The sequence below is a fragment of the Nannospalax galili genome, unplaced genomic scaffold (assembly GCF_000622305.1).
Source record: "Nannospalax galili isolate Female #2095 unplaced genomic scaffold, S.galili_v1.0 scaffold54, whole genome shotgun sequence".
NCBI lineage: Eukaryota > Metazoa > Chordata > Mammalia > Rodentia > Spalacidae > Nannospalax > Nannospalax galili.
Window position 1 is genome coordinate 12,834,334 of NW_008341028.1, and position 26,058 is coordinate 12,860,391.

Sequence of the window (26,058 nt, forward strand, 5' to 3'; positions counted from 1 at the left end):
GTTAAGAGTACTAGCTGCTCTTTCAGAGGACGTGGGTTCAATTCCCAGCACCTATATGGTGGCTAACAGTCCCAGGGGATCCGATGCCCTCTTCTGACTTCCATGGGCATTGCACAACACGGGTGCACTTGTGTACATAAAGGCAGTACACTCATACACATAAAAAATTAAATCTTTTTAAAAGAAATAAAAAGGGGCTTCAAGACTGTGACTGTGTCAGGGCACCTTGTCATGTGATACTTAACTGCATCAGCTAAGAATCGTCTGGAAGAGTCACACAGGTTGAATGAGCTGCACTTGAAAGAAGAAGTTATAAAAATTACTAAGGAAAGTACTTAGAGATTTTTGAAACAATAGTCCATTAATATTATTTCAATCACCACCTCTCTAACTAGTATATCAGATAATCTGAAAGCTAGAGAATGCAGGACAGGAGAGATGGCTCAATGGTCTAAGAGCACTGGTTGCTCTTGCAGAGGACCCAGGTTGGTTCTTAGAACTCAAATGGCAGCTAACAACCATCCTTAACTCCAGTTCCAAGGGGTCCAACACCCTCTTTTGACTTCTGCAGGCACTGCATGACATTGGGTGCACTTAGAAACATGCAGATATAATACTCATACACATAAAATAAAAATAAATAGCCGGGCATGGTGGCGCACGCCTTTAATCCCAACAATTAGGAGGCAGAGGCAAGCAGATCTTTGTGAGTTTGAGGCCAGCGGACAGCTGGGGCTACAAGGATACCCTGTCTCAAAAAAGACAAAAAAATAAATAAAAATAAAAATAAATATTTTTAAAAATATAAAAAATTGATGCCTGTAAAGGTTTAAAGTTTTTTTTTTTTTGTCTTTTTGAGGCAGGGTCTCCCTGTAGCCCCAGCTGAGCTGAATTCACTATGTAGACCAGGCTATCCTTGAACTCACAGAGATCTGCCTGCCTCTGACTCCCGAGTGCTGGGACTAAAGGCATGCGCCACCACACCCAGCTGGTTTAAAGTTTTTAATCCAGACAAATGTTCAGAACCTAGCTTAGAGACAGTAGTAAAAACATTGAATAAACAGTTCTTTAGTAATATGAATTCTTGCTGGGCATGGTGGCGCTCACCTTTAATCCCAGCACTCAGGAGACAGAGGCAAGTGGATCTCTGTGAGACCAAGGCACTACACAACAAGTGCCAGGTCAGCTGGAGCTCCAGGGAGACCTTTCCTCAAAAAGACATATCTATATACATATATATGTATATATATGTGTGTGTGCCATATATAAGACATATATAGGTCTATTCATACATATAGATATGAATTCATGTATGTGTGTGTGCATGTGTGTGATTGACACACTCATGTCATGCAATGCCTGCAGAGGTCAGAAGAGGATGTTGGACCCTTTGTTTGTGAAGCAGTGGTACCATGGTACCCATGTGGAGATCAGAGGACAACTTTGGGGTGTCAGTCCTCACCTTTCCACCATAATTGAGGCAGGGCTCTTTGTTGCTGTGTAAGCCAGGGTAGCTGCTGGAGATTTTTCTGTCTCTGCCTCCCATCTTCCCATAGTGATGCATGTATTATGTAGTTATGCTACTATATTTGGCTTGTACATAGGTTTGAGGGATCTGAACTCAGGTTGTCAGGCTAGCACAGCAAGCACTTTTACCTAATAAAAGTGCTCTAACTAGTATAGCCCAACAATGTGAATTATTTAGATTACTATACATAGAACACTGCCATCCATATTTTAATAGCCACATTTATTTTTATTAAATTTTATTTATTTATTTGGTTTTTTCAGACAGCCAGAGCTGGCCTGGAACTCACTATATAGACCAGGCTAGACTGCCTTGATCTCACAGAGACCCACCTGCCTCTGGCTCCTGAGCACTGAGTTTAAAGTATGCGCCACCATGCCTGGCCATTATTACATTTATTTATTGTGAGAGAAAAGAAGCCGTTAATCAGAAACAAATTTGGGTCTCTACTTTCTGACTCCCGCAACACATAGATGATTAGGTAGTAGGCAAAGTTCTTAGCCAACAACCCAGAGCTAATATTCCTGCACTTGGCTTTATACACACATACACATGTGTTCCTTGTATTTCTAGCCACCCAGCACAATATGTGGCACATTGTGCATGCTCAGCAAATACTTAGGCTAGGGGTGTAGCTCAGTGGTAGGGTGCTTGCCTAGTATGCACAAGACTCTGGGTTCAGTCCCCAGCACTACAAAATGAATGAATGAATGAATGAATGAATACATAACTAACTAAATAAGAGTACTGGTAAAACAAATGGTTGGAGGGCCCTGAATATCTCCTCCCTTCTATCATCTACATATCCTTTAGGTCTTAGTCTATTGCAGATCAACAAGTACCTGTGAATGCTGACCGGGTGCTGAGACAGTGATCCACTCTATTCTCGGGTGGCAGGGCTTGGGGCAGCTACTGTTCTGGCTGATCACCCCCAGTAAAGAGAAGTCATCTTCCCCATGTGCTATGAGGTGAAGAACTCTGAAGCATCATCTCTCCAGTGCTGTTTCATGACACCTTCATTTTGGTTCCTTTGCCTGTCCATGTCCCCCATCAGACCACATGCAAAATGAGACCATTGTATCCTCACTGCCAAAGCCAGGACTTTGAAGGCAGGAAGTACTCAGCAAGTATTTGGTGAATGAGTGAATAAGGAAGCACTTGTGCTGAATTGTGAAATGCAGCCTGACTCTCAGTATACAGAAGAAAAGACAGTCTGTGGAGAGACTACAAGAAGGAAAACCAATGTGTTCACTTGCGGAGCCCAAGGTCCTGGAAGAGCCTGGCACAGAGCAGACATTTGATGAATGTGTGTTGGATGAGTAATATAGACAAACCTAAGCAGAGATCTCTAAAGAGTCTGGGGTGGTTCCAGGAAACTGCTCTATTCAGTGTGCAAAGAGAAATATTGACAAAAATAATCTTAGAAAGTAGGATGAATTGGGTCAGGAAGTGAGGGGAGAATCACTGAGTGATACACTCTGGACCAGACAGCTGTATGTTGCTTTTCTCATTGCTATGACAAAATACATGACAAAAACAACTTAAAGAAGGAAAAGTTGCAATGTGAGGGTAGAACCAGGCAGCCGTGAAGGGTAAGGCATGGTGGCAGGAGGGAGAGGCAGCTGGTCACACTGTGTTGTCCACAGTCAGGAAGCAGAGAGAGATGAATGTTGGTGCTCAGCTCACTTCCTCCTTTTTATTCAGTCGAGGACCCCTAGCCCATGGCACAATGCTACCCACATTCAGGATGGATCTTCCCACCTCAGTTAAACCCCTGGAAATGTGGTCAGAGATGTGTCCACAGGTGTGCCTCCTAGGTGATGCTGAATTCCACCAAGTTGATAGTCAAGATTAACCATTATATTGTTATGATGAAATTCAGTATTATCTATATTTTACAGGTATAAAAACTGCCTCTGAAAATTAAAATGACTAAGTTCCAATATATAATTGTCAGATTAATATTTGGGCTCAGGTCTTCTGTTCATACACACACACACACACACACACACACATATCCACACCCACATATTTTTCCTTAAATGCTGGGCTATACCTTATACCTTATATTGGGATCGCCTCTCCAACAGCATATTGTTGTGTAGCCCTGGCTGGCTTGGCACTCACTATGTAGTCTAGGTTGGATTCAAACTGGAGGCAGTCCTCCTGACTGAGTCTTCTAAGTGTTGGAATTACAGCTATGTGCATCTATATCTGGCTTGGAATTTTACTTCTGAGCCCATGAGAAGTCAGTCAGTTTTCTTTAACTGAGAATGGACAAGAGCAGAGCTAAGATTCCCTAGGATTTTTCCTTCTTTTTAAAAATTTATTTATTTATTTATTTATTTATTTATTTATTTATTTATTTATATGCACATAAGTGAGCTTGCGTATGCAATGCCAGTGAAGGCCAGAAGAAAGTGTTGGATCCTCTTGAACAGGAGTTATAGAAGGCTTTTGGCTATCATATTCGTGCTGGGAACTGAACCCAGATCCTCTGCAAGAACAGCCAGTGCTCTTAACCACTGAACCATCTCTCCAAACCCATGAGTTGATTTTTGTTGTCCTGTCTATGGAGTGGGATTTCATGTGGGTGCTGGGAATTGAACGTGGGTCCTCTTCAAGAGCAGTCAGTGCTCTTAACCACTGAGCCATCTCTCCAGCCCCGATTTTTCTCTTCTTAAATGAAAGATGGATGAACAGAGCATGCCAAGTACAGAAGATTATGCTCTGGGCTCTAGGCCTTAGAAGAGCTTTACACACTACCTGATCACCCCATATGCTACGGGACTCAGAAAGCAGAGACCCAAACTCCCTTGGGATTAATGACTTCTTTTCTCCCACACTATCCAGCTAGACTAGGTTTACTCTCCCAGTTCTATTTGTTTTGCATGTGTGTGGTATAAAAATTAAACCCAGGGCCTCATATATGCTAGGTAAGCATATTGTGAGCTACCTCCTCCCTTGCCCACTTACTAATTTTACTTACTTTTTATGTGTATGAGTGTTTTGCCTGCATGTATGTAAGTGCACCCATGTCATGCAGTGCCCACAGAGTCCAGAAGAGGGCATTGGATTCCCTGAAACTGGAGTTTCAGATGGTTCTTAGCCTGCCATGTGGTTGATGGGAACCAAACTTGAGTCCTCTGCAAGAGCAGCCACTGCTCTTAACTGCTGAGCCCTTATTCCAGCCCCTGCCTTTCTTTTGTTTTTTTTGTTTTTGAGACAGCATCTCCCTGTAGCCCCAGCTGTCCTGGAGCTCACTATGTAGACCAGGCTGGCCTTGATCTCACAGAGATCCATCTACCTCTGCCTCCTGAGTGCTAGGATTAAAGGCATTCACCACTATGCCCAGCTCATTTCTAATTTTTTTTAATTTTACTAATTTTTATTTTATGTGTATGAGTGTATTGCCTGCACATATGTAAGTGCAACCATTGTGCAATGCCCATGAAGGTCAGAAGAGGGAATCCGATTCCCCTGGAATTGGAGTTATAGACGGTTATTAGCTGCCGTGTGGGTGCAGGGAATTGAACCTGGGACCTCTGCAAGAACAACCACTGCTCTTAATTGCTGAGCCATCTCTCCAGCCCCTCATGCCTAATTTTTTAAAATTTCATTTTGATTTATGTGTATGAACATTTTGCCTGTATGTATATAAATGTGCTCTGTGTATACAAAGACTGTGGAGACAAGAAGAGGGCATCAGATACTCTGGAGCTGGAGTTACAGACAGGTATTACCCATCATGTGGGTGCTGGGAACCAAACCCAGATTCTCTGCAAGAGCAATCAGTGCTCTTAACTGCTGAGCCATCTCTCCAGCTTCTACTGCCTAATTCTTAGCAGTCGTCCTAAGTCTAGACACATGCCCCTTTGCAATAATTGCCTGTCTCATGTCTTTGAATCCTAAACTACAGCTAGACTTTCTTTATTGTATAATTTTTATATACATTTTAAAATGGTCAAGAATCTAGAAAGGGGTTGAAAATGTAGCTCAGGTGGTAGAGTACTTGCTTAGCATGCATAGAGTTCAATCCCTAAACCTGGTGGAGTGGCAGACACCTGTAATCCCAGCACTCAGGAGGTAGAAGCAGAAAGATCAGAAGTTTAAGGGTGTTCTTGACAACCTATTGAATTCAGGGCCAGTTTGGATTACATGAGACTCTGTCTTGAGACTAAACAAAACAAAACTCAGAACCCTGTGTAAACTTTCAACAGATCTGTGTCAAAGGAGTGGTACTTGGAAAGGAAGAATATGGGGGAAATGCAATAACAGTTCAGAGATAGAAAGGCGAATCTCAGCAACTGTCTGACTGGAGTGGGGAACGGAGAGAAGGAAAAGGAGAGAGAATGGTCTGAGGCTGTGTCAGCGTGGCTGGATGACTCCTAAGACTGCATTGGCTGAACACAAAAAAGAGAGCTTTGGAGGGATGGATGCTCAGCTCTGAGACATGCTGACTTGTGAGGATTTGGGAGACAGGATTGAGATGTCCAGCAGAAGCAAGGCTAGGAAGACACGGGATTTTGGTGAGTCATCTGCCCAGAGGTGACATTTGAAATCATGAAAATGTGTGAAACAGTTGAGGAGAAATAGGCAAAGGAGAGATGAGCAAGAAGTTTTTAAGTGACCAAAGGACAGCAGAGGAGAGGTGGTGGCTAGAAGACAGTGAGGTCAGAGATGAACTGAGGACAGAGGCAAGAGAGCACCTTTGCAATGTCTCATCTTAAGACAAGAAATCATGTAGCCCAGGCTGGCCTCAAAGTCACTGTGTAGGCAAGGATGACCTTGAACTTCTGATCCTTGCTTCCTCTACCACTTGAGTGTTCAGGACCATAAGTGTGCATCATCACACCCAGTTTATGTGGTACTGAGGATCAAACCCAAGGCTTCATGTGTGTTAAACTAGCACTCTACCAACTGAGCCAGCATTAGTTCTCATTTTAACTTCTATACTATTATCAGAGTTTTGTTTCTCTAGATTGTACATCTGATCATTTTCCTGGTCATCTTTCTGCATAGAACATTTTTGGTTTGAGGACTCACTGTGTAACCCAAGTGGTCATATTTGTGATCCTCCTGCCTCTGTCTCTTGAGTATGTAGGATTGTAGGCATTTGCCACCATGCGCCTGAACTTTCAGTGGCTATCAGAATGAAAACCACTGTTATAATCAAGTAAAGAAATAGAATTTCATGTTATTTCTGGAAAATGCTAGTCTACTGAAGGGTTATATAGGGCAACCCATAAAAGAAAACAAATCTCTCAGAAAGCAGAAATCAAAGATTAGTTACTTCCATTCCTGTTCATGTCTCTTCTGCCCCTCTGAACACCTGGTTCATTTTCTTTGCTTATGGTGCTTCAATGCCCTTGTAACCTTTGTTCTCTTGTGACTTTTTGAGTATTGTCCAGAATATGTGATGGTTTCCCAGCATGGTGGCACATGCCTTTAATCCCAGCACTTGGGAGGCAGAGGCAGGCATTATCACTGTGAGTTCAAAGTCAGCCTGGTCTACATAGTGAGTTCAGGTGAGCTGGGACTACTGGGAGACCCTGTCTCAAAAACAAAATCAAACAACAACAAAAGACCAAAATAGATGATGGTCCTCTCAGCCCCAGGGCCTCCACTCCTCTGCCTGAACCGATAGAGATACTTCTATGCTCCAAAGATCAGTGCAAATCAGGACTCTTATCTCTTAGGTAAGATCTAATCTCTTTGCTACCGTTCCATAGACTGTGTTCCAAAACTGCAGCTTCTTCCACAGACAAGCATCTGGGATCACACAGGTATGTCTTACCTGTCTTCACATACCAGTAGTATAGTTTTGTTGTTGTTGTCTTGTTTTTTAATATTTTATTTATTGTTTTATTTTATGTGCATGAGTGTATTGCCTGAATGTGTATAAGTGCACCTATGTCCTACAATGCCCACAGAGGTCAGAAGAGGGTGTTGGATCCCCTGAAACTGGAGTAAGGATGGGTGCTAGCCATCATGTGGGTACTGTTGAACCAAACCTGCTGGGAATTGAACCCAGATCTTCTTAAGCACTGAGCACTGAGCCATCTTTCCAGCCCCCCCCCCCTTTTTGAGACAGGATCTCCCTGTGTAGCTCTGACTGGCTTGGAATTCTCTATGTAGACCAGGCTGGCCTCCAGCTCACATAGGTCCACATGCCCCTAATAAATTAACACTTTATTTTTTGATTTTCTTTTTCATATAGAATGTTGGTAAACAACTCAGTCTCCCAAGTACTGGGGAAACAAGCCTGTTCCACCATGCCTGGATGCTATTAATAAACGCCCTCCCCTTGTGTGCATGTGTGTGTGTATGTATAAAATGTGTTATTTGCCTATGTGTAGGCACATATGCGTAGATGTGTTTACACATGGGTCCAAGTGCATATGGAGGTCCGAGGTTGAGTCCCTATTCAGTTGTTCTTCCACCTTATTCATTGAGGCAGGGTCTCTCAGTCAAATCCAAAGCTCACTGGTCTTGCTAGCCAGCTTGCTCTGGGGATCCTTTGTCTTCACCTTCTGAGACTGGAATTACAGGTGGACCACCACGCCCACTGGCATTTACATGGGTTCTGGTGATTGGAACTCTAGTCCTCACACTTGAGTGCTTCACCACTGAGCTGTCTCCCTAGCCAAGAATTTTACACTTTTGACAGTCAAAAGACTTAATAGGAATAGTGTCCTCTTTTGCAGGAATCCCAAGATGATGCTTAGAGTCTTAAATTTTTTTTAAATATTTTATTATATATATATATATATATTTTTTATGTGTATGAGTGTATTGCCTGCATGTATGTGAGTGCACCCATGTCGTGCAATGCCTGCGGAGGTTCGAAGAGGGCTTTGGATTCCCCTGGAACTGGAGTTAAGGATGGTTTGTAGTCGCCATGTGGGTGCTGGGAATCCAACCCGGGTCCTCTGCAAGAGCAGTCAGTGCTCTTAACCGCTGAACCATCTCTCCGGCCCCAGAGTGTTTTAACTTTTTAAAAATGTATTTTGATTTTATGTGTATGAGTGTTTTGCTTGCATGTGTATATTTACCCATGTCATGCAATGCTCACAGAGGCCAGAAGAGGGTGTCAGATCCCCTGAAATTGAAGTAAGCCACCATATGTGTGCTAGGAACCAAACCTGGGTCCTCTGCAAGAGCTGCTAGTGCTCTTAACTACTGAGCTATCTCTCTAACCCTTACCCAGTACCCCCCTTCCCCCTGGCATGCTTAGATTCTTTCAGGACTCAGCTTGGAGGTTTGGCCTGGCACTGGGTCCTGTAGGTTTGGAATAATCAGGCACTGCCTCTCAGGGACACACAAAGACTATGCTGAGGCACACAAAGGGAACTCTGGTTTGTCCATGTTTGAAAACATTCTTTTTCTAGGCAGAGAAATAAGACCAATTAACTTGTTTGAGTTATTGGTTATTTATCATTGGCTTTTCAGACAGATCCTCAAAAGACAATATACTAGTTGCCAGTGTGTGGCATCCTATTTAACAGGAGAATTATCTCATCTTCTGAGATGACTTCTGATATATCAGAAGAAATGTTTCTGAGACTGATCTCAGCCAGTCGCTCCTGAAATAACTCCATGTGTGTTTTAACAGAGCACAGCTAGAACTGCTTGGCCATCTCCCTGACTGATTAGACCTTTGCTACCCCTGCTGTCTGATGACAGCATGTAGATAATTAGTGCCATGACTCAGCAGGACTGGCTTGTAGAACCCTATTTGATTTGATTTTCCTGCCAGTAATAGCCATGGGAATTGTGCAATGCTGCTGTGGCCTGGCTCAGTTGTTTCCTGTAAATATCAAGGGCCAAACATCTCTACTTGTCTATATTCTACCAATCTGCACTAGTCCAGTGATTACATTTTTAGCTTAGTTAGAAGTTGGTTAGAAGCGCTTATGAAGAAAAAGGGGCATTCGGTAAAATGATGGATTGTAAATAGATAACAAAGTACAGAGTTAGTGGTAAAGCAAATTAAAAGACCTGATTAAATAAGCCAGTGTGTACTATTTATTATTCCTATGAATTCACATATTAAATCTCTTAAAAGTCATACTTCGGGGGCTAGAGAGATGGCGCAGTGGTTAACTGTGCTTACTGCTCTTGCAGAGGACCTGAGTTTAATTCCTAGCACCCACATCAAGGGGCTTACAACTGCCTATAAATTCAGTGCCAGAGGAATCGAATGCCTCTGGTGTCCATGGGAGCCTGCATTCACATGCAAATTGCCCCAAACAGATACATAATTAAAAGTTAAAAAGTAACTCCTTGTGGGGCTGGGGAGATGGCTCAGAGGTTAAGAGCACTGGCTGCCCTTGGAGAGGATCCAGGTTTGATTCCCAGCACCCACATGGTGGCTGACAACCATAACTCCAGTTCCAGGGGTCCAATGCCTTTTTCTAATCTCCTTGCAGGCACTGAATGACATGGGTGCACATGCAGGAAATACACTCATACACATAAAATAAAAATAAAAATAACTCCTTGTTTTATTTTGAGGCAGGGTCTCAGTGTAGCCCCAGATGACCAGGATGGCCTCAATCTCACATAGATCCACCTGCCTCTGCCTTCCAAGTGCTGGGACTAAAGGTCTGTGCTACCACTCCTGGCTCAAAAAATAACTTTTAAAAATCTCTAGTTTCTTTCACCTATATGATGATGTATTAAAAGATATATAAAATGGGGGCTAGAGAGGTGGCTCAGTGATTAAGAGCACTAGCTATTCTTGCAGAAGACTCAGGTTTGAGTCCCAGCACCCACATGACAGCTAACAGCCATTTATAAGTCCAGTTCCAGGGGATCTGATGCCCTCTTGTGACCTCTGTGGGTGCTGCAAAACACAGGTGCACATGCAGGCAATACACTCATACACATAAAAAAAAAAAAAAAACTTTTAAAAAGAATATTTTTTTTTAAAGATTATAAAATGCCTCCAGACTTTGAAGTTCCATTTTATTAAAAAAAATCATGTGCTCTAGCAGTTAAACTTCATAATAAAATTTGAACCTTTATTTTCTTATATTGTACTAGATTGAGAGCCTTACAGATATACAGATGGCCTGGACCATGCAACACTCTGAAATACCCACTGTGGACCAAAGGTAAATAAAAACCTCCATTTAAAAGAAAAATTAAAAATAAAATAAGTGATGTAAGATCAACCTTGGAGACTTGCTGGCATCATCAGACCACATGGGGTGATGTTCTCAGCTTCCATACATTGAATAGGCACTGCAAGGACACAGTGCTGGCCATGGAAACCTAACAATAACAGTAAGAAAGCACTCAGTGTCAGCTGGGCTTTGCTAAGAAGAAAATGCTGTTGGAAGGAGGGAAATCTGGTGTGCCCATCTCTGTCTTTCATGGAATGACTCAGAGCTTTTATATGAAACTGGTGATATAATACTGATTGTTTCTGGAGAGGAGTATTAGGTGGCTAAGCATAGCATGCGAGGGGTGGGGCGTTCCCTATAGATCCTTTACATCATTTTTATTTTATAAATATGTGTCACATGTCCTGGTTACTGTCTTTGGTTTTTGTGAGGGGGGGGTTGTGTGTGTGTGTGTTTTGTTTTTTTTTTTCTGAGACAGTGTCTCCCTGTAGCACTGGCCTGGAGCTTGCTATGTAGACTGTGCTGGCCTCCAACTCACAGATATCACCTGCCTCTGCCTCCCAAGTGCTGGGATTAAAGGCATGTACCACCACACCTGGCCTGTCCTAGTTAGTTTTTTTTTTAAGTTTTATTGTTTTAAACTTATGTATATGAGTGTATTGCCCACATGTATATAAGTATACCTGTGTTGTGCAAAGTCCAGAGGTCAGAAGAGGGAGTTGGATTCCCTGGAACCAGAGTTCTGCATGGAACAGCCACCATGTGGGTGCTGGGAACTGAACCCAGGGCCTCTGCAAGAGCAGCCAGTGCTCTTAACTGCTGAGCCACCTCTCCAGCCCATATCTTAGTTACTTTCTATTGCTGTGATAAAACACTGACCAAAAGCACCTTTGGGGAAGAAAGGGTTTATTTCCCCTTACAGCTTATAGTCCATCCTGAAAGGAAACCAAGACAGGAACTCAAGGAACCTGGAGGCAAGAACTGAAACAGAAACCAAGGAGTAATGGAAGAAAAGAGGAATGCTGCTTAGGCTTGCTCCTCTGACCTGTGCTCATCCTGTTTCTTATACAATCCAAGCCCACCTGCCCAGGGATGGCACTACCACAGTGGGCTGGGCCCTCCCACATCACTTAATAAAGAAAATGCCTCACAGACATGGTCACAAGACAATCTCATAGAGGAAATTCCTCAAGTGAGGTTCTGTCTTCCCAGGTACGTCATGTCAACAAATGAAACTATTCAGCACACACACTACCTATACAAATTTATTTCATTTTCTTTTCATTCTTTTTTTTATTTTTTTGGTCTTTTTGAGACAGGGTCTCCCTGTAGCCCCAGCTGTCCTGGAACTCACTATGTAGATCAGGCTGGCCTTGAACTCACAGAGATCTGCCTGTCTCTGCCTCCCGAGTGCTGGGATTAAAGGCGTGTCCCACCATGCCCGGCTAAAGATTTATTTTTACTTGTGTGTAGGTTTGTGTCTGTGTGTAGTTACAGATGCTTGTTAGCCACCATGTGGGTGCTAGGAGCCATGTGGGTGCTGGTGCCATCTCTCCAGCCCTTATTTTATTTTGTTTTATTTTATTGTGGTGTGTGTGTGTGTGTGTGTGTGTGTGTGTGCGTGTGTGAGCACATACATGCAGGTGCCCCCAGAGGCTAAAAGAGGGTGTCTCCTGGATCTGGAGTTACAGGTGATAGTCAGCCACTCAATGTGGGTGCTGAGAACCAAAATCTAAACTCCAGTTCTCTGGAAGAGCAGCAGTGGCTCCTAACTGCTTATCCATCTTTCCAGCCCCTTTTCTCTTTCATTCATTTACTCACTTAGAATGAGAGGGTCTTACTATGTAGCAGAAGCCGACCTGAAGCTTGCACTCTTCTGGTTCAGCCTCCTGAGTGCTGGTATTATAGACGTGCACCACCGTACCTGACTCTTCACCTGTGAGATGGCTTGAGGTTTTTGTTCTTTTGTTTTGGGAATTACATTTCCTTTTAGCACATTAATACTGTGAAGAAAGCATTGTTAGTATTTCCTGTGGTTTGGACACTAGGCTCAACTATAGAGACTGTCTCACCCTTCCTGACAAAGTAGATGATGAAACAGAAACACAAGGATTGACTTTCCTTTGTAGGAAATCATTTAGCCCTGACATCGCTGCTCACTGGACTCTCCTGCTGATTCTGGAAGCTTTATCATTCAGCCTTGGCCTTTCTCTCATTCTCCTCTGCCTGTGTCCTTGTTCTTCCTTGACAAACAGTCTAGCCCCGGCCTCCAAAACCTGGAGCACAGATCCATGTGACTTTTCTGTCCTGTGGCCATTCACTGTCATTTGGGTTCAGAAAATGAGTGACACAGTACTGTGATACAAATTTCCTGGGCCAGTGAGATAGCTCAGCAGGTAAAGGCACTTGGTACCACGCCTGACTGTTTCCTTAGTTCAGTTCCTGGGATCCACATGTTGGAAGGAGAGAACCAACTCCTCTGACCGCCACACATGTGCTGTGTCATGTGCACCCACACACATATATACATGCACACACACAAAATTAATAACTATACTATAAATTCAGTAATTAAAGGTTTCCAAATAGTACATTTCACTGATGCTTCAGGTTGGCTGTTTGTGCATGTGTGTTAAGAGCATAATTAAAATGTTTTGTTTTTTTTTTTCGGTCTTTTTGAGACAGGGTCTCTCTGTAGCCCCAGCTGTCCTGAAACTCACTATGTAGACCAGGCTGGCCTTGAACTCACAGAGATCCACCTGCCTCTGCTTCCTGAGTGATAGGATTAAAAGCATGTGCCACCATACACACACTCATCTTGGTTTTGTTTTTTTTTTTTTTGAGACAGAATCTGTCACTGAATCTGGAGGTCACTGATTCAGCTAGACTGGCTGGCCAACGAGCTCAGCAGTCCACTTGTCTCCACTTCCCCAGTGCTGGGTTTCAGATATGAGTGGCACATGAGGCTTTTCGGTGTGAGTGCTGGGGATCCACACTCAGGCCCTCACGCTCGCACGGCAGGCACTTCACTGACTGAGCTATTGCCCTAGCCTCCTTTTTGGGGGGGAGGGGGTGGGAGTGGCAATTCTGTGTTTATTTTTAAATGCATTTTTATGTTTGAGTGTTATACCTGCATGTGTGTTAAGAGTACCCATGTCATGCAATGCCCAAGGACAGAAGAGGGTGTCAGATGCACTGGAACTGGAGTTATGGATGTTGTTAGTCGCCACATGGGTGCTGGGATTCGAACCTACGTCCTCTGTAAGAACAGCCAGTGCTCTTAACTGCTGAGCCATCTCTCCAGACCCCCCAGTTCTGTTCGTTTTTTTTTTTTTTAAATTAATGTCCGGATTGATTCTCCCGCTTGGGACTTGTCTCTCACGGGGGTGGCACAGACGATGCTCTGGTACTTCCTTCCCCCACAGGGAGAACTGGACAGAGGAGGCAGGGTATCAGGAACAAAAGGGCCTGGAGGTAAAAAGATCTGTGCCTCCAGAGCACCACAGTACATAGTATGCATTTGAGATCTGGGCGAGGCTCCAGCTATTCCTGTCCTTAGCATCTCTCTCTCTCCCTCCCTCCCTCTCTCTCTGTCTCTCTTACTCTCTCTTTCTCTCTCAGGAACCTGGCAGAGCTGGAGCCACATTAGGCAGCTGGTCAGAATTGAACGGTTTGTCTTCAGACCATTGTTCTTGACCATATACTATCCTGAATAAATATCAAACCTCTGCAAAGAAAGAATCAGTCTCTCAAAAAGACTGAAGGAAAAGCAGTAGTCTTCTGAACTCAAAATAATAAATGCTTATGGGCATGGTGGCACACAACTTTAATCCCAGCACTAAGGAGGTAGAGGCAGGTGGATCTCTGTGAGATGGAGGCTTGCCTGGTCTACATGGAGAGTTCCAGGCCAGTCAGGACTACACAGTGAGACCCTGTCTCAAAAAAATCAAAATAAGCCATGCATGGTGGCACACACCTTTAATCCCAGCACTCTTGAGGCAGAAGCAGGCAGATATCTATGCATTCAAGGCCAGCCTGGTCTACATTTCGAGTTCCAGGCCAGCTGGGGCTATAGGGAGACCCTGTCTCAAAAAGACCAAAAAAAATCTAAATAATAATAATAAATAATAGATTCTATTTGCAATATATGTTTGAAAACTTTATTTGCTCCCCTATTGTATGTCTGCTTGAACTAAGGCGAGAGATAAACTCTCCTTGCCCACAAAAGTAGTAGCGGTTTTGGGCACATTTGTGACAATTATAAATACTAAGAGATAGATTTGATCTTAGAAAATATGTAGTCTGTGTTTCTCACTTCAGGTGAAGGAATGGGAAGCACAGATTCTTGTTCATGGTGATATTTCCAGCACTGAGCACCATCCTGGTACATGGTGGGTGTTCATTTTTTGTAAGATTGATAAATATGCCCTTGCTGTACATAGCATAGTACATGCCAATGCATTTTGTTGTAGTGGTGGTGGTAGTTTTGAGACAGGATCTTGTTATGTAGCCCAAGCTTGTCTCACTTTCTCAGTCCTCACACCTCAGCCTCCTGCATGCTAAGATTACAAGCATATATCACCATGATTGGGTCCAAGCAATTTTTTATTTGAAATCATTCTATGAATGTCAAATATATCCAGAGAGTGACAGGGCTGGAATGAGACCATGACCATGTGGACTCCCTGACAGGGAGTCTGTCTGCACCTCTGGGACAACCCCACCTCAGGAATACCAATAAATATCTAGGTTCTATGAGATGGAATGTGGCTCACTGTACCTACATCTTAAACTTTTATATGTGATGTGCATGAGTGTTTTGCCTGTGTGTATGTAAGTACATTCACGTTATGCAATGCCTGTGGATGGTAGAAGATTGGATCCCTTGGAACTGGAGTGACAGATGGTTGTTAGCCACCATGTGGGCACTGTGAATTGAACCTAGGTCCTCTGCAAGACCAGCCAGTGTTAACTGCTAAGCCATCTCCCCAACCCTGAGTAAACTTTAAGTTTACTCTGATAGAACTGTATCTTTATCTTCTTTTCCTGGGACAGCATGAAGCCTAACACACCATGACGATATATGTGTGGATTTTTTCAACAAAGTTGGAGAAGGAACATCCCATACACACACACACACACACACACACACACACACACACACACACACACAGAGTGATTTCTTCCTGATGTGACAAGGATGAAAGAGAGTTGGGACCTGTGCCATGTATTCTTCCGGCATGAATGAGGGGGTGCTGAGACAAATTCCGTGGCAGTTAGAAAATGAACTGGCTGCCAAGATGGAGAGGAAGGAACAAACCATGACCTTCTACAGTCCCGAGGTCCCCAAAATAAAAGGGGACCGGAAATACCAAAGGGTAAGGAGGCCAGAGGGGAGGAAGAGACTTATTTAAGGACAGAGCTAGACAGAGAACAGATCACCTTAGAACTTTTGACTATTAAACGAGATATCCATACACATCAAACTCACATGAAGATATTTGAGGCAGAGAAGAATAGGAGAGCTTGGGGATGCAGGATTAGCTTCTTGGGTAGGCAATATTTTCCTCATCCTTGTAGCCTACTCTCCCTACCAACAAACATCCGAATGCCTCGATGCCACCCCAGAGGCTGCAGCAGTATGTGGATCAGACATACACCTATACGCGAATGTTCTGTGGCAGCCTCTGTGGCTTTAGCCTCCTGCTGCTGATCTGCACGTCTCCACTGAGCTGGGTGCAGTTCCTGGTGACCAACAATGGCCTTGAGCTCTATGCAGGACTCTGGACCTTATGCAACCATGAGCTGTGCTGGAGCCACACTCCCAAGCCACCCTGTGAGTGCCATAAGGTAAATGCCATAGGCCCCACAGTTCTAGAACTTTCTACCACATTGTGCTTTGGCCTTTCCTCCTGTGCTGGATAGCTTTAGTGTCAACTTGACACACCTGGGTTGAAGGAGCCTCAATTGGGGAATTGCCTCCATTGGACTGGCCTATGGCCATATCCATGGGGCACCTTCTTGATTGTTGAGCGATGTGGGAGGGCGCAGCCCACTGTGGGTGGTACCACCCCTGGGCAGGTGGGCCTGTGTTGCATAAGAAAGCAGGCTGAGCAGGGGCCAGGGGAGCAAGCCAGTAAGCAGCGTTCCTCCATGGCCTGTGCTCCAGCTCCCTGCCCTGAGTTCCTACCTTGGGCTCCTGGATGAACTGTGACCCGGGATATTTAAGATGAATAAACCCTTTCCTCCCCAAGTTGGTATTGGTCAGAGTGTTTTGTCACAGCAATGGAGAACAGGACACCTCCTTCAAGATCTTCTGGTCGTCACCTCTCCAACTCCGTTTCAGCCAAGGTGTGAATGTAGCCACCTTTTCCACTGGTTTTCTCAGTGACCCTTCCTCTTTCCCATCCCAGGTTGATTCCATCCCAGATAATGAGCTGACTCTTTAGACAAAGTTCTTTTAACATTTATAAGATGTTATTGTGCAAGCTCCAATCATGCTTGGGTATAGATGACACACATGATTAACACTTGGGTGTCCTTTTTATCTAGAGCCTCCTCTTTCTAGACCAAGGTTTCTTATTGGAAGATACAAACCTCTTGTACCTGAGATACTAAGAGATTTGAAACTTTGATAGGTAGGCTTGCTGCCCTCAAAAACCTGAAGTCAGGCTGGGCGTGGTGGCACACACCTTTACTCCCAGCCCTTGGGAGGCAGAGGCAGGTGGATCTCTGTGAGTTTGAGGCCAGCCTGGTCTACATAGTGAGTTCCAGGACAGCTGGAGCTACAGGGAGACCCTGTCTCAAAAAGACCAAAAAACAAAACAAAACAAAACAAAAAAAAACCCTGAAATCAAAGCTGGGGCATAGCTTACTGGTAAAGTATTTGCCTAGCATATACAAGGCCCTGGGATCATTTTTCAGCACCACACACATATACACAAAATCTTGCTTGAAAAAGTTGAATCAACCACCGGGTATGGTGGTATGCACCTTTAAGCCCAGGCCTCCAGAGGCAGAGGCAGGTGGATCTCTGCAAGATACAGGCCAAGCTGGTCCACATAGTGAATTCCAGGTGGCTGGGACTAGGGAGACCCTATCAAAAAACAAAAATTAAAAACAGAAATTGAAGCCCAGTATGGTGGTACATGCCTTTAATCTCAGCACTTGGGAGGCAGAGACAGGTGGATCTCTATGTGAGTTTCAAGGCCAGCCTGGTCTATATAGCAAGTTCCAGGCCAGAGTTACATAGGAAGACTCAGTCTCCAAAACAAAACAACCAAACCAAACCAAACCGAACACAAAACAAAACAAACACAAAACAAAAAGTTGAATCAGTGGGCTGGAGAGATGGCTCAGTGACTAAAAGCACTTGCTCTTCTTCCAGAGGACCCTCTGAGTTTGGTTCCCAGGAACCATGCCAGGCAGTTCACAGCTGTTTGTAACTCCAGCTCCAGGGGATCCAACGCCACCCTCTTCTGGCCTCTTCAGGTATTGCACTCTCGTGCCCATACCTGACTTTCCCACAAAATAAAAATAAATCTTCAGTTGCTGGAGAGATGGCTCAGCAGTTAAGAACACTGGTTGTTCTTGCAGAAGACCTGGGCTTGAATCCCAGCACCCATATGGCAGATAACGACTCTCTGTAACTCCAGTTCCAGGGGATCCCACAGCCTCTTCTGACCTCCACAGGCATTGCACGACATTGGTGCACTTACCTACATGCAGGCAATACATGCATGCACATAAAATAAAAATAATAAATATTAAAAAAAGAATCCTCCAATATGGGTTGATGAGATGGTTCAGTGGGTAAAACACTTACTGTGCAAGCCTAAGGACCTGAGTTCGATCCTAGGACCCCACCTTAAAGAGTCCTCCAGCAATCACATAGTATTTGTTCTCTCTGTTATATAGATGAGAAGCTGGTTTAAAAAAAATTCTTAAAAAAGAAAAAGCAACTTGCTCCAAACTACCCAGTTTATGGTAGTGGTCCTAGGATAGGGTTCTGGGAATGAATCTCAGATCCCCAAAGACTCCCCACACTTTGTTTTTAACTTCTGGCATAGGAAACAGGGCAGAAACCAGTTGTGGCTAGAAGCTTCCTATGGTAATGGTTCTTTTTTTTCTTTTTTCTTTTTTTGGTTTTTTGAGACAGGGTCTCCCTGTAGCCCCAGCTGTCCTGAAACTCACTATGTAGAAGAGGCTGGCCTTGAACTCACAGAGATCTGCCTGCCTCTGCCTCCCAAGTGATGGAATTAAAGGCGTGAGCCACCACACCAGGCAATGGTTCTTTTTTTAAAAAATATATTTTTATCGGGCTATGAGACTCAGTTTTAGAAATAAAAAGCTCTCTTGGGCATGGTGGTACAAGCCCGAAATTCCATTCCTTGGGAAACTGAGGCAGGAGGACTGTGACTTTGTGAGTACCTTGGGCTACATTGCAAAGCCTAACCCGTATATATATTACAAAATTTTTATATGGTTCTTCTTGTTTTTGTCTAATTCTAGAAAGAACGTATGTGTATGGGTGTGAGCATGCCACAGCACAGAGATCTTGCTGGAGTCAGTTCTTGCCTTCTACCACGTGGTTGCCAGGGATCGAACTCAGGTTGTGAGGCTTGGTGGCAAGTGCCTTTACCCACTGAGCTATCTTGCTGGCTCACATATATTACACACACATAGATACAGATATCAGAATCATGTGAGCTAGCATAAGCTTAAAGGAACTTTTTTGAAGCTACAGAAGAATGTTATAGACTCCCAAGGGTGGGAAGTGCGCAGAGCATGCAAGGAAGGATTCAAGACTGGGATCTCAGACAAAGAAAATTAAGCCATCCAGTGGCTCAGGCTCTCTAATGTCCCTTTGTCACTCATCTTTGTTTATGTTTTGCTTTATCTCCACAGTCCAGGTTTTCCTGTTTATTAGGATGTGAGTGCCAAAAAGTGATATCCAGGATTAGTGCTACATCTTTTTAGCTCACACAAGCAAAAGAGGAAATTGCATTTCCAAGCATAATAATCAAATTGATCCAACTGCCGCCAGGTTCCCTTTCTTGGTCCAGTTAGCTGTAGTCAGGAGTCAGTAGGCAAGGACTGCCAGGGCGCTTGGGATGTCATGAGCTAAATGCTACAAAAAGTGCCTGTGTCACAGCGCTTCGTGCAGCTCCATTTGGGCTGATGTTTCTGAAAGTTACATAGACTGCTCATTCTCAATGATCTGGACTTTGGAAATTATTTCATTTTTATTGTGACCAACTTGTGATTTCTCTCAAGGGAAGTGATTATTTTTAGCATAAAAAGTGGGTTCTGGAGAATAAAATGAAATTTATGAGGTAGTTTTTTAATATTTTTATTTATTATTTTTATTTTATGTGTGTATTGTTTACATGTAGGTAAGTGCACCCATGTCTTGTAATGCCCACATTACATGTTGGATCCCCTGGAACTGGAGTTAGCTACCATGTGGGTGCTGGGATTCAAACCCAGGTCTTCTTTAAGAACAACCAGTGTTCTTAACTGATGAGCCATCTCTCCAGCCCCTTAACATTTATTTTTTAATCTAAAAAATTGTTATGAGCCTGGAAAGATGGCTCAGCATGCCCTCAGAGCCAGAAGAGTAGGATCCCCTGGAACTGGAGTTACAGAGTTACAGACAGCCATTAGCTGCCCTGTGGGTGTGAGAAACTGAACCCCATTGAAAGAGCAACCAGTGCTCTTAACCAATGAGCCATCTCTCCAGCCCTTTGGTTTGTTTTTTTGCAGCAGGGTCTCAAGTAGCCTACTCTGGCCTCCATACCACTAAATAGCTGAGGATGACCTTGAATTCCTGATCTTCTTGTCTCTTCCCTTTAAATTCTGGGATTACACCTGGTTAAGACTGGAAAAATCTTGAAACACTATTTTTTTATGGGTTACTTGGAAACTGGACTTGGACTTATCGACACTTGGATAAGGGCACTGAAGCAAAAGAACTCTAGCAGACTTCTTTGAACAAGTATGTGATAAAACCCTGGGGGGATCTTAGAAAAAGAAGGGTCTAGGGGTATTAAGTTCCTATATTCTGGTAAGCTTGGACTTGAAATTATTACAGTATAGAAGTTAAAGTAGCCGGGTGTGGTGGCACACGCCTGTAGTCCCAGCACTTGGGAGGCAGAGGCAGGTGGATCTCTGTGAGTTTAAGACCTGCCTGGTTTACATAGTGAGGTCCAGGCCAGCTGGGGCTACAGGGAGACCCTGCCTCAAAAAGACGAAAAAAAAAAAGTTAAAGTAAATGTGGCTCCATTTTTCAGTTACAGACTGACAAGGCCTGGAAATGCCAGACATATCAGAAAAGCCAAAGAGAAACAAACTCCAAGCCCAACCATTAGACAAGCAGTGAATATGATAGACTATTCTATAGGCATTAGGAATGTTTATGGGGCTGGGAAGATGATTCCGTTGGTAAAGTATTTGCTGTGCAAACATGAGGATCTGAGTCTGGATCCCCAACCCCACATAAGAAGAAGAAAAAAAAGCCTGTTGCAGTGGCAGGAAGCAGCAGCTGTAATCCCAGTGCTGGGAGCTTAGAGACGGGAGGATCCCGGGAGCTCACTAGCCAGGCAGCCTAGTTCAATGAGTCGGTTCAGTGCGAGACCCTGTCTCAAAAAACAAGGTGGCGAGTAATTGAAGAAAGCACATAACATTGACCACTGGCCTCCACATGCATGAACACACTGTACACATGCACACACACATGAACACACCACACCCACACACATACACAAATGATATTTATAACAAGTACCTGAGGAAAAATGTCATTGCAAATCTTAAAAATAAAACAAAACAAAAAACAACTTACATGGTATGCTGCTTATCATATGTACATATGTACTGAAGGTAGAAAAATGATACAAAGAATAAAACCAATGTGCTGTAGACAGTCACAGCTATCTGGGAGGCTAAGTGAGGAAGATTTCAAGTTTGGACCCAGCCTAGGCAACATAGAAAGAAAAAATGCCAGGCCTGGTAGTGCATACTTATAATCCTAGCACTTGGCAGCTGGAGGCAAGAGGACAAAGAATTCACGGCCAGCTAGACATCTCAGCACTGGAGAGGCAGAGGCAGGCAGATCTCTCAAGGCCAACCTGGTCTACATAGCAAGTTCCAGACTAGCCAGGACCACATAGTGAAATCGCTGTGCCTGACTCACCCATTTTCATTGAGACACTACTCACTGTACTCACCAAGCCTTTCTCTTCACTTGCAGATTATCTACAGTATTCCAGGGCCGCCTTCATTGTCTCTGTCCTCACTATACTGACTGGCCTTGGCTTTCTCTTCAGTTCTTGCCGCCTTACAGAAGGAAGCGTGACCCCTGACCTCGATCTGAAGCTATCCATGCTCAACTTCATGTCAGGTACAGAGTAGACTGGCAAGGTAATACCATGGTAAAATAGTCAAGGTAGAGGGATTCTCTGGGGACTATCCATACTCATCTGCTTGTTCCTCCTCAATATTGTACCAAGTGACCAGCTACCTTACCTTATTACATAGAATATGCCTTAGCCGACATATACCCAGGTAGAGGCCCCTTTCTTTCTCTCATCTTGACTAATCCCCAAGTTTTTATGTTTTATTATTCTTATTTTATATGTATGAGTGTATTGTACATGGAGGTCAGAAGAGGGCGTCTGGATCTGGAGTTACAGACGATCAGTTGCTAGTCGCCATGTGGGTGCTGGGATTTGAGCCTGGGTCCTCTGCAAGAGCAGCCAGTGCTCTTAATGGCTGAGCCATCTCTCCAGCCCTCATCAAGTTTTATCTTTTGATCCTTGTCATCCATATGGTCCCTGGAGGCAAAAGAGGAGCCCAGGAGGCAGCAATCAAGGCAGAAGCTGATAGATTGTGACATCTTTCCTTCTGATCCCAGCCATCTGCTTGCTCCTCTGCCTCAACCTGTTTCTGGCACAAGTTGACTGGCATACTATGAGTGCCATGGAGTCCCAATTCCTGTGGACCTATTATCTTAACTGGTTCAGTGACATCTTAAACACCTGCGCTGGTGAGTCAGCCCCACCCTCACACCCCTCCTCCCTGCCCTGTCCCAGAAGGGAGAGGGAAATCACTCCTGCAAAGGGAGGGAGAATCTAGGAGAAATAGAAACAGCAAAGCCCCCCCACCATTCAGAACGATATACTTGAAGAGGCAGCATGGTACTATGGGTAAAGTGTGGATTTGGCAATCTGAAAACCTAGAATTAGTAACTTGTTCTCTCACAAAGCGAGCTATGGATAGGTTAAGTAACTGCTCAAGAGCACACAGAAAACAATGAACCATTCTTTAAACCCAGGAGTCAATATTCTAATGCAAGAGAATCACAGGATGGTAAATTAACACTGCTAGGGGAGAGAAGGGTTTACTGGGGGGTGGGGGGAGTTCTTTTGAACTGAATATTAAAGGATGACTAAGAACATTAAACCTCACCTCACCTCAACTCTTTTTCCTGCTTTAGGGATCATCTCTTTTCTCATCTATTTAACTGCCAAGTCTAATCCCCATAATCAAAGTGTCAGAGTGATTCCACAAGAGAAGTCAAGGCTGGGGATTGATCCAGTGCCAAAAGTACTGCCTGCTAAAGCAGGGTCAGGGAAATCTGAGATGAAATCGCCAAGTGTGAGTGGGAAGAGACCACCAAGTACAAGACTGTGATGCTGATGGAGAAAAGTTGAATCCTGCTGTCTTCAAAATGGGGGAGAAGTGAAGTTGGGAATGATTGTGCAAATTCTAGGAAACCTTCCTGATATTATATCCATATTAATGAAGGAGGTATCATTAAAACTAACAAAGTGTCTTTGTGTATATTGCAACCAAAATATGTATGATAGTCATAAAGAAGATACTGAAAGGCTAGAAAGATGGCTCTGCAGTTAAGAGTACTTGCTACACAATCATGAGGATCAGAATTCAGATTCCAGCACCACATACCAAGCATCTCAAAGGAATGGGCGGAGGTGAGTCGATGGAGAATATATAACACCTTGTTCTGGCGCCTGCACACACATACATTTGCACACACACAATTTTTTTTGGTCTTTTTGAGACGGAGTTTCCCTATAGTCCCAGCTATCCTGGGACTCACTGTGTAGACCAGGCTGGCCTTGAATTTGCAGAGATCTGCCTGCTTCTGCCTCCTGAATCTGAATGCTGGGGCTAAAGGCATGCAATACTACACCCAGAGCAAAATATGTTTTAAAAAGAGAAAGTAGCAGGTCATGGTGGCACACACCTTTAATCCCAGCACCAGGGAGGCAGAGGCAGGTGGATTTCTGTGAGATCAGGGCCAATCTGGTCCACGTAGGGAGTTCCAGGCCTGAGGGAACTACAGGGAGACTCCGTCTCAAAAATTAAGTTAAATTAAAAATTAGTAAATGAAGCCAGGCGTGGTGGTGCACTCCTTTAATCGGAGGCAGAGGCAGGTGGATTTCTCTGAGTTCAAGGTCTACATAGTGAGTTCAAGGACAGCTGGGGCTACAGGGAGACCATCTCAAAAAGACCAAAAAAATAAATAAAAAATAAATAAATAAAAATAAATAAATAAATAAACAAATAAATATAAATAAATAAAGAGAAGGTAATGAAAATTCACACATTTTAAAGCAATTGTGTGTTTGTGTGTGTGTGTGTGTGTGTGTGTATGAGTGTATTGCCTACATGTATATAAGTGTGCCCAAATTGTGCAGTGCCCACGGAGGTTAGATGAAAGTGTTGTATTCCCCTAGAACTGGAGTTACAGATGGCTGTTAGCTGCCATGTGCGTGCTGGGAATTGAACCTGAGTCCTCTGCAAGAGCAGCCAGTGCTCTTAACCACTGAGCCATTTCTCCAGCCCCTTAAATTAAGATTTATTTTTATTGGGGGGGAGGAGAGAGAGAGAGAGAGAGAGAGAGAGAGAGAGAGAGAGAATGAGAATATGTATGCCAGAAGAGGGTGTAGGATCTTCTGGAACTGGAGTTACAGGCAATCGTGAGCTGTCTGATGTGGGTTCTTGGAACTGAACTGGGGTCCTCTGGAAAAGCAGAAAGCTGTCTTAACCCTTGAGCCATGTCTCCAGCCCTCACTTAGAATTTTTTTAATTTGTTTGTTTGCTTTTGTTTTTGAGACAGGGTCTCACTATGTGGCTCTAGCTGACCTGGAACTTGCTACATAGGCCAGGCTGGCCTCAAACTCACAGACTCCCCTACCTCTGCCTTCCAAGTGCTGGGATTAAAGGTGTGCACCGCCATGCCCAGCTCTTAGAAAATTTTAAAGACAAAAAGAAGTGTTGTTTAGGGTCACAAATGAAAAAACTAGCACTAACCATAATATAGGGAACAGAGATTTCTTTGGGCCCTAGGGATGTCATAAATCAGAATGGTCCAGGTGATAAATGTTAATTTTTTTGAATTTTTTATTGTCTCTGGCTTTGGGCATACCCAATACCAATGAATATGGATTGGAGATCACCAGTGGAGACAATATCAACTACCCAAAGGAGCTGAGAGGTACTGAGTGGATTCTGGGGCCCTGATGGATCCCATTCCTATAAAGATTGGTACTTAAACTCTATAGTCAATTATGTAAACCTGCTGCATCTCCCTAAACAAGAAGAAAGTTTTAGTTAGGCATTCACAAACTCACTGAAATTCTTTAGGAAACTTGTATCGGCATTTTTCTGTGAAGAGGGCCATGAACTCCATCAGATCCTCGACAGGCTTGTGGTCCTTTTCATTCTTCAAGCACCAACTGCAATTTATTGAGCCAATCAGGGCTAAAGGACTTCCTCAGCCTAAGTCCATATTTATCTAAGACCAAGCTGAGAAACTTCCATGTCTTACCTGTCCTGTAAGCCGGTAAGCCTTTTTGGGCAGTCACACGCATTTTTCTCATGGAGGGTGGCTAGAATGAACCCAGGGCCGTGTGCATGCCAACCATGCACTCTACCAAAACATGTTGCTGTTTTATCTTCTTTGAGAACAGCTGTATTCTCAGCCCCCTCCTAAAGATCATACGCTAAACGAAGACCCCTTTCAAATCCAGATTCCATGCTGAAGATCCCTGACACCTGTATGTGCACTTGTGCAAGTATGCATGCTTGTGTATGTGCCTATGGAGGCCAGAGGTTGACCTTTGGTGTCTTCCTGTATCATTCTCTGATTTTTTATTTTTTAAAAAATACTTTATTAGCCGGGTCGGGTGGCACACACCTTTAATCCCAGCTCTCGGGAGGCAGAAGCAGGCTGATCGTTGTGAGTTCAAGGCCAGCCTGGTCTACATAGTGAGTTCCAGGACAACTGGGGCTACAGGGAGACCCTGTCTCAAAAAGACCAAAAAAAAAAAACCTTTATAGTTTTTATTTTATATGTATGCGTATATTGCC

At 43.8% G+C, this 26,058-nt stretch overlaps 1 protein-coding gene across 1 annotated transcript; it reads left to right on the top strand.

Annotated features, from left to right (window-relative positions):
- The first annotated feature begins 15,959 nt into the window (after positions 1 to 15,959).
- Tmem202 (transmembrane protein 202) lies at positions 15,960 to 23,387 on the top strand. The gene is made up of 5 exons (XM_008836441.2): positions 15,960 to 16,037; positions 16,240 to 16,495; positions 21,911 to 22,060; positions 22,574 to 22,705; positions 23,156 to 23,387. Exons 1-5 carry the CDS (start codon positions 15,960 to 15,962, stop codon positions 23,350 to 23,352), a joined length of 813 nt encoding a protein of 270 aa, XP_008834663.1. The 3' UTR covers positions 23,353 to 23,387.
- The last annotated feature ends 2,671 nt before the right edge of the window (positions 23,388 to 26,058 follow it).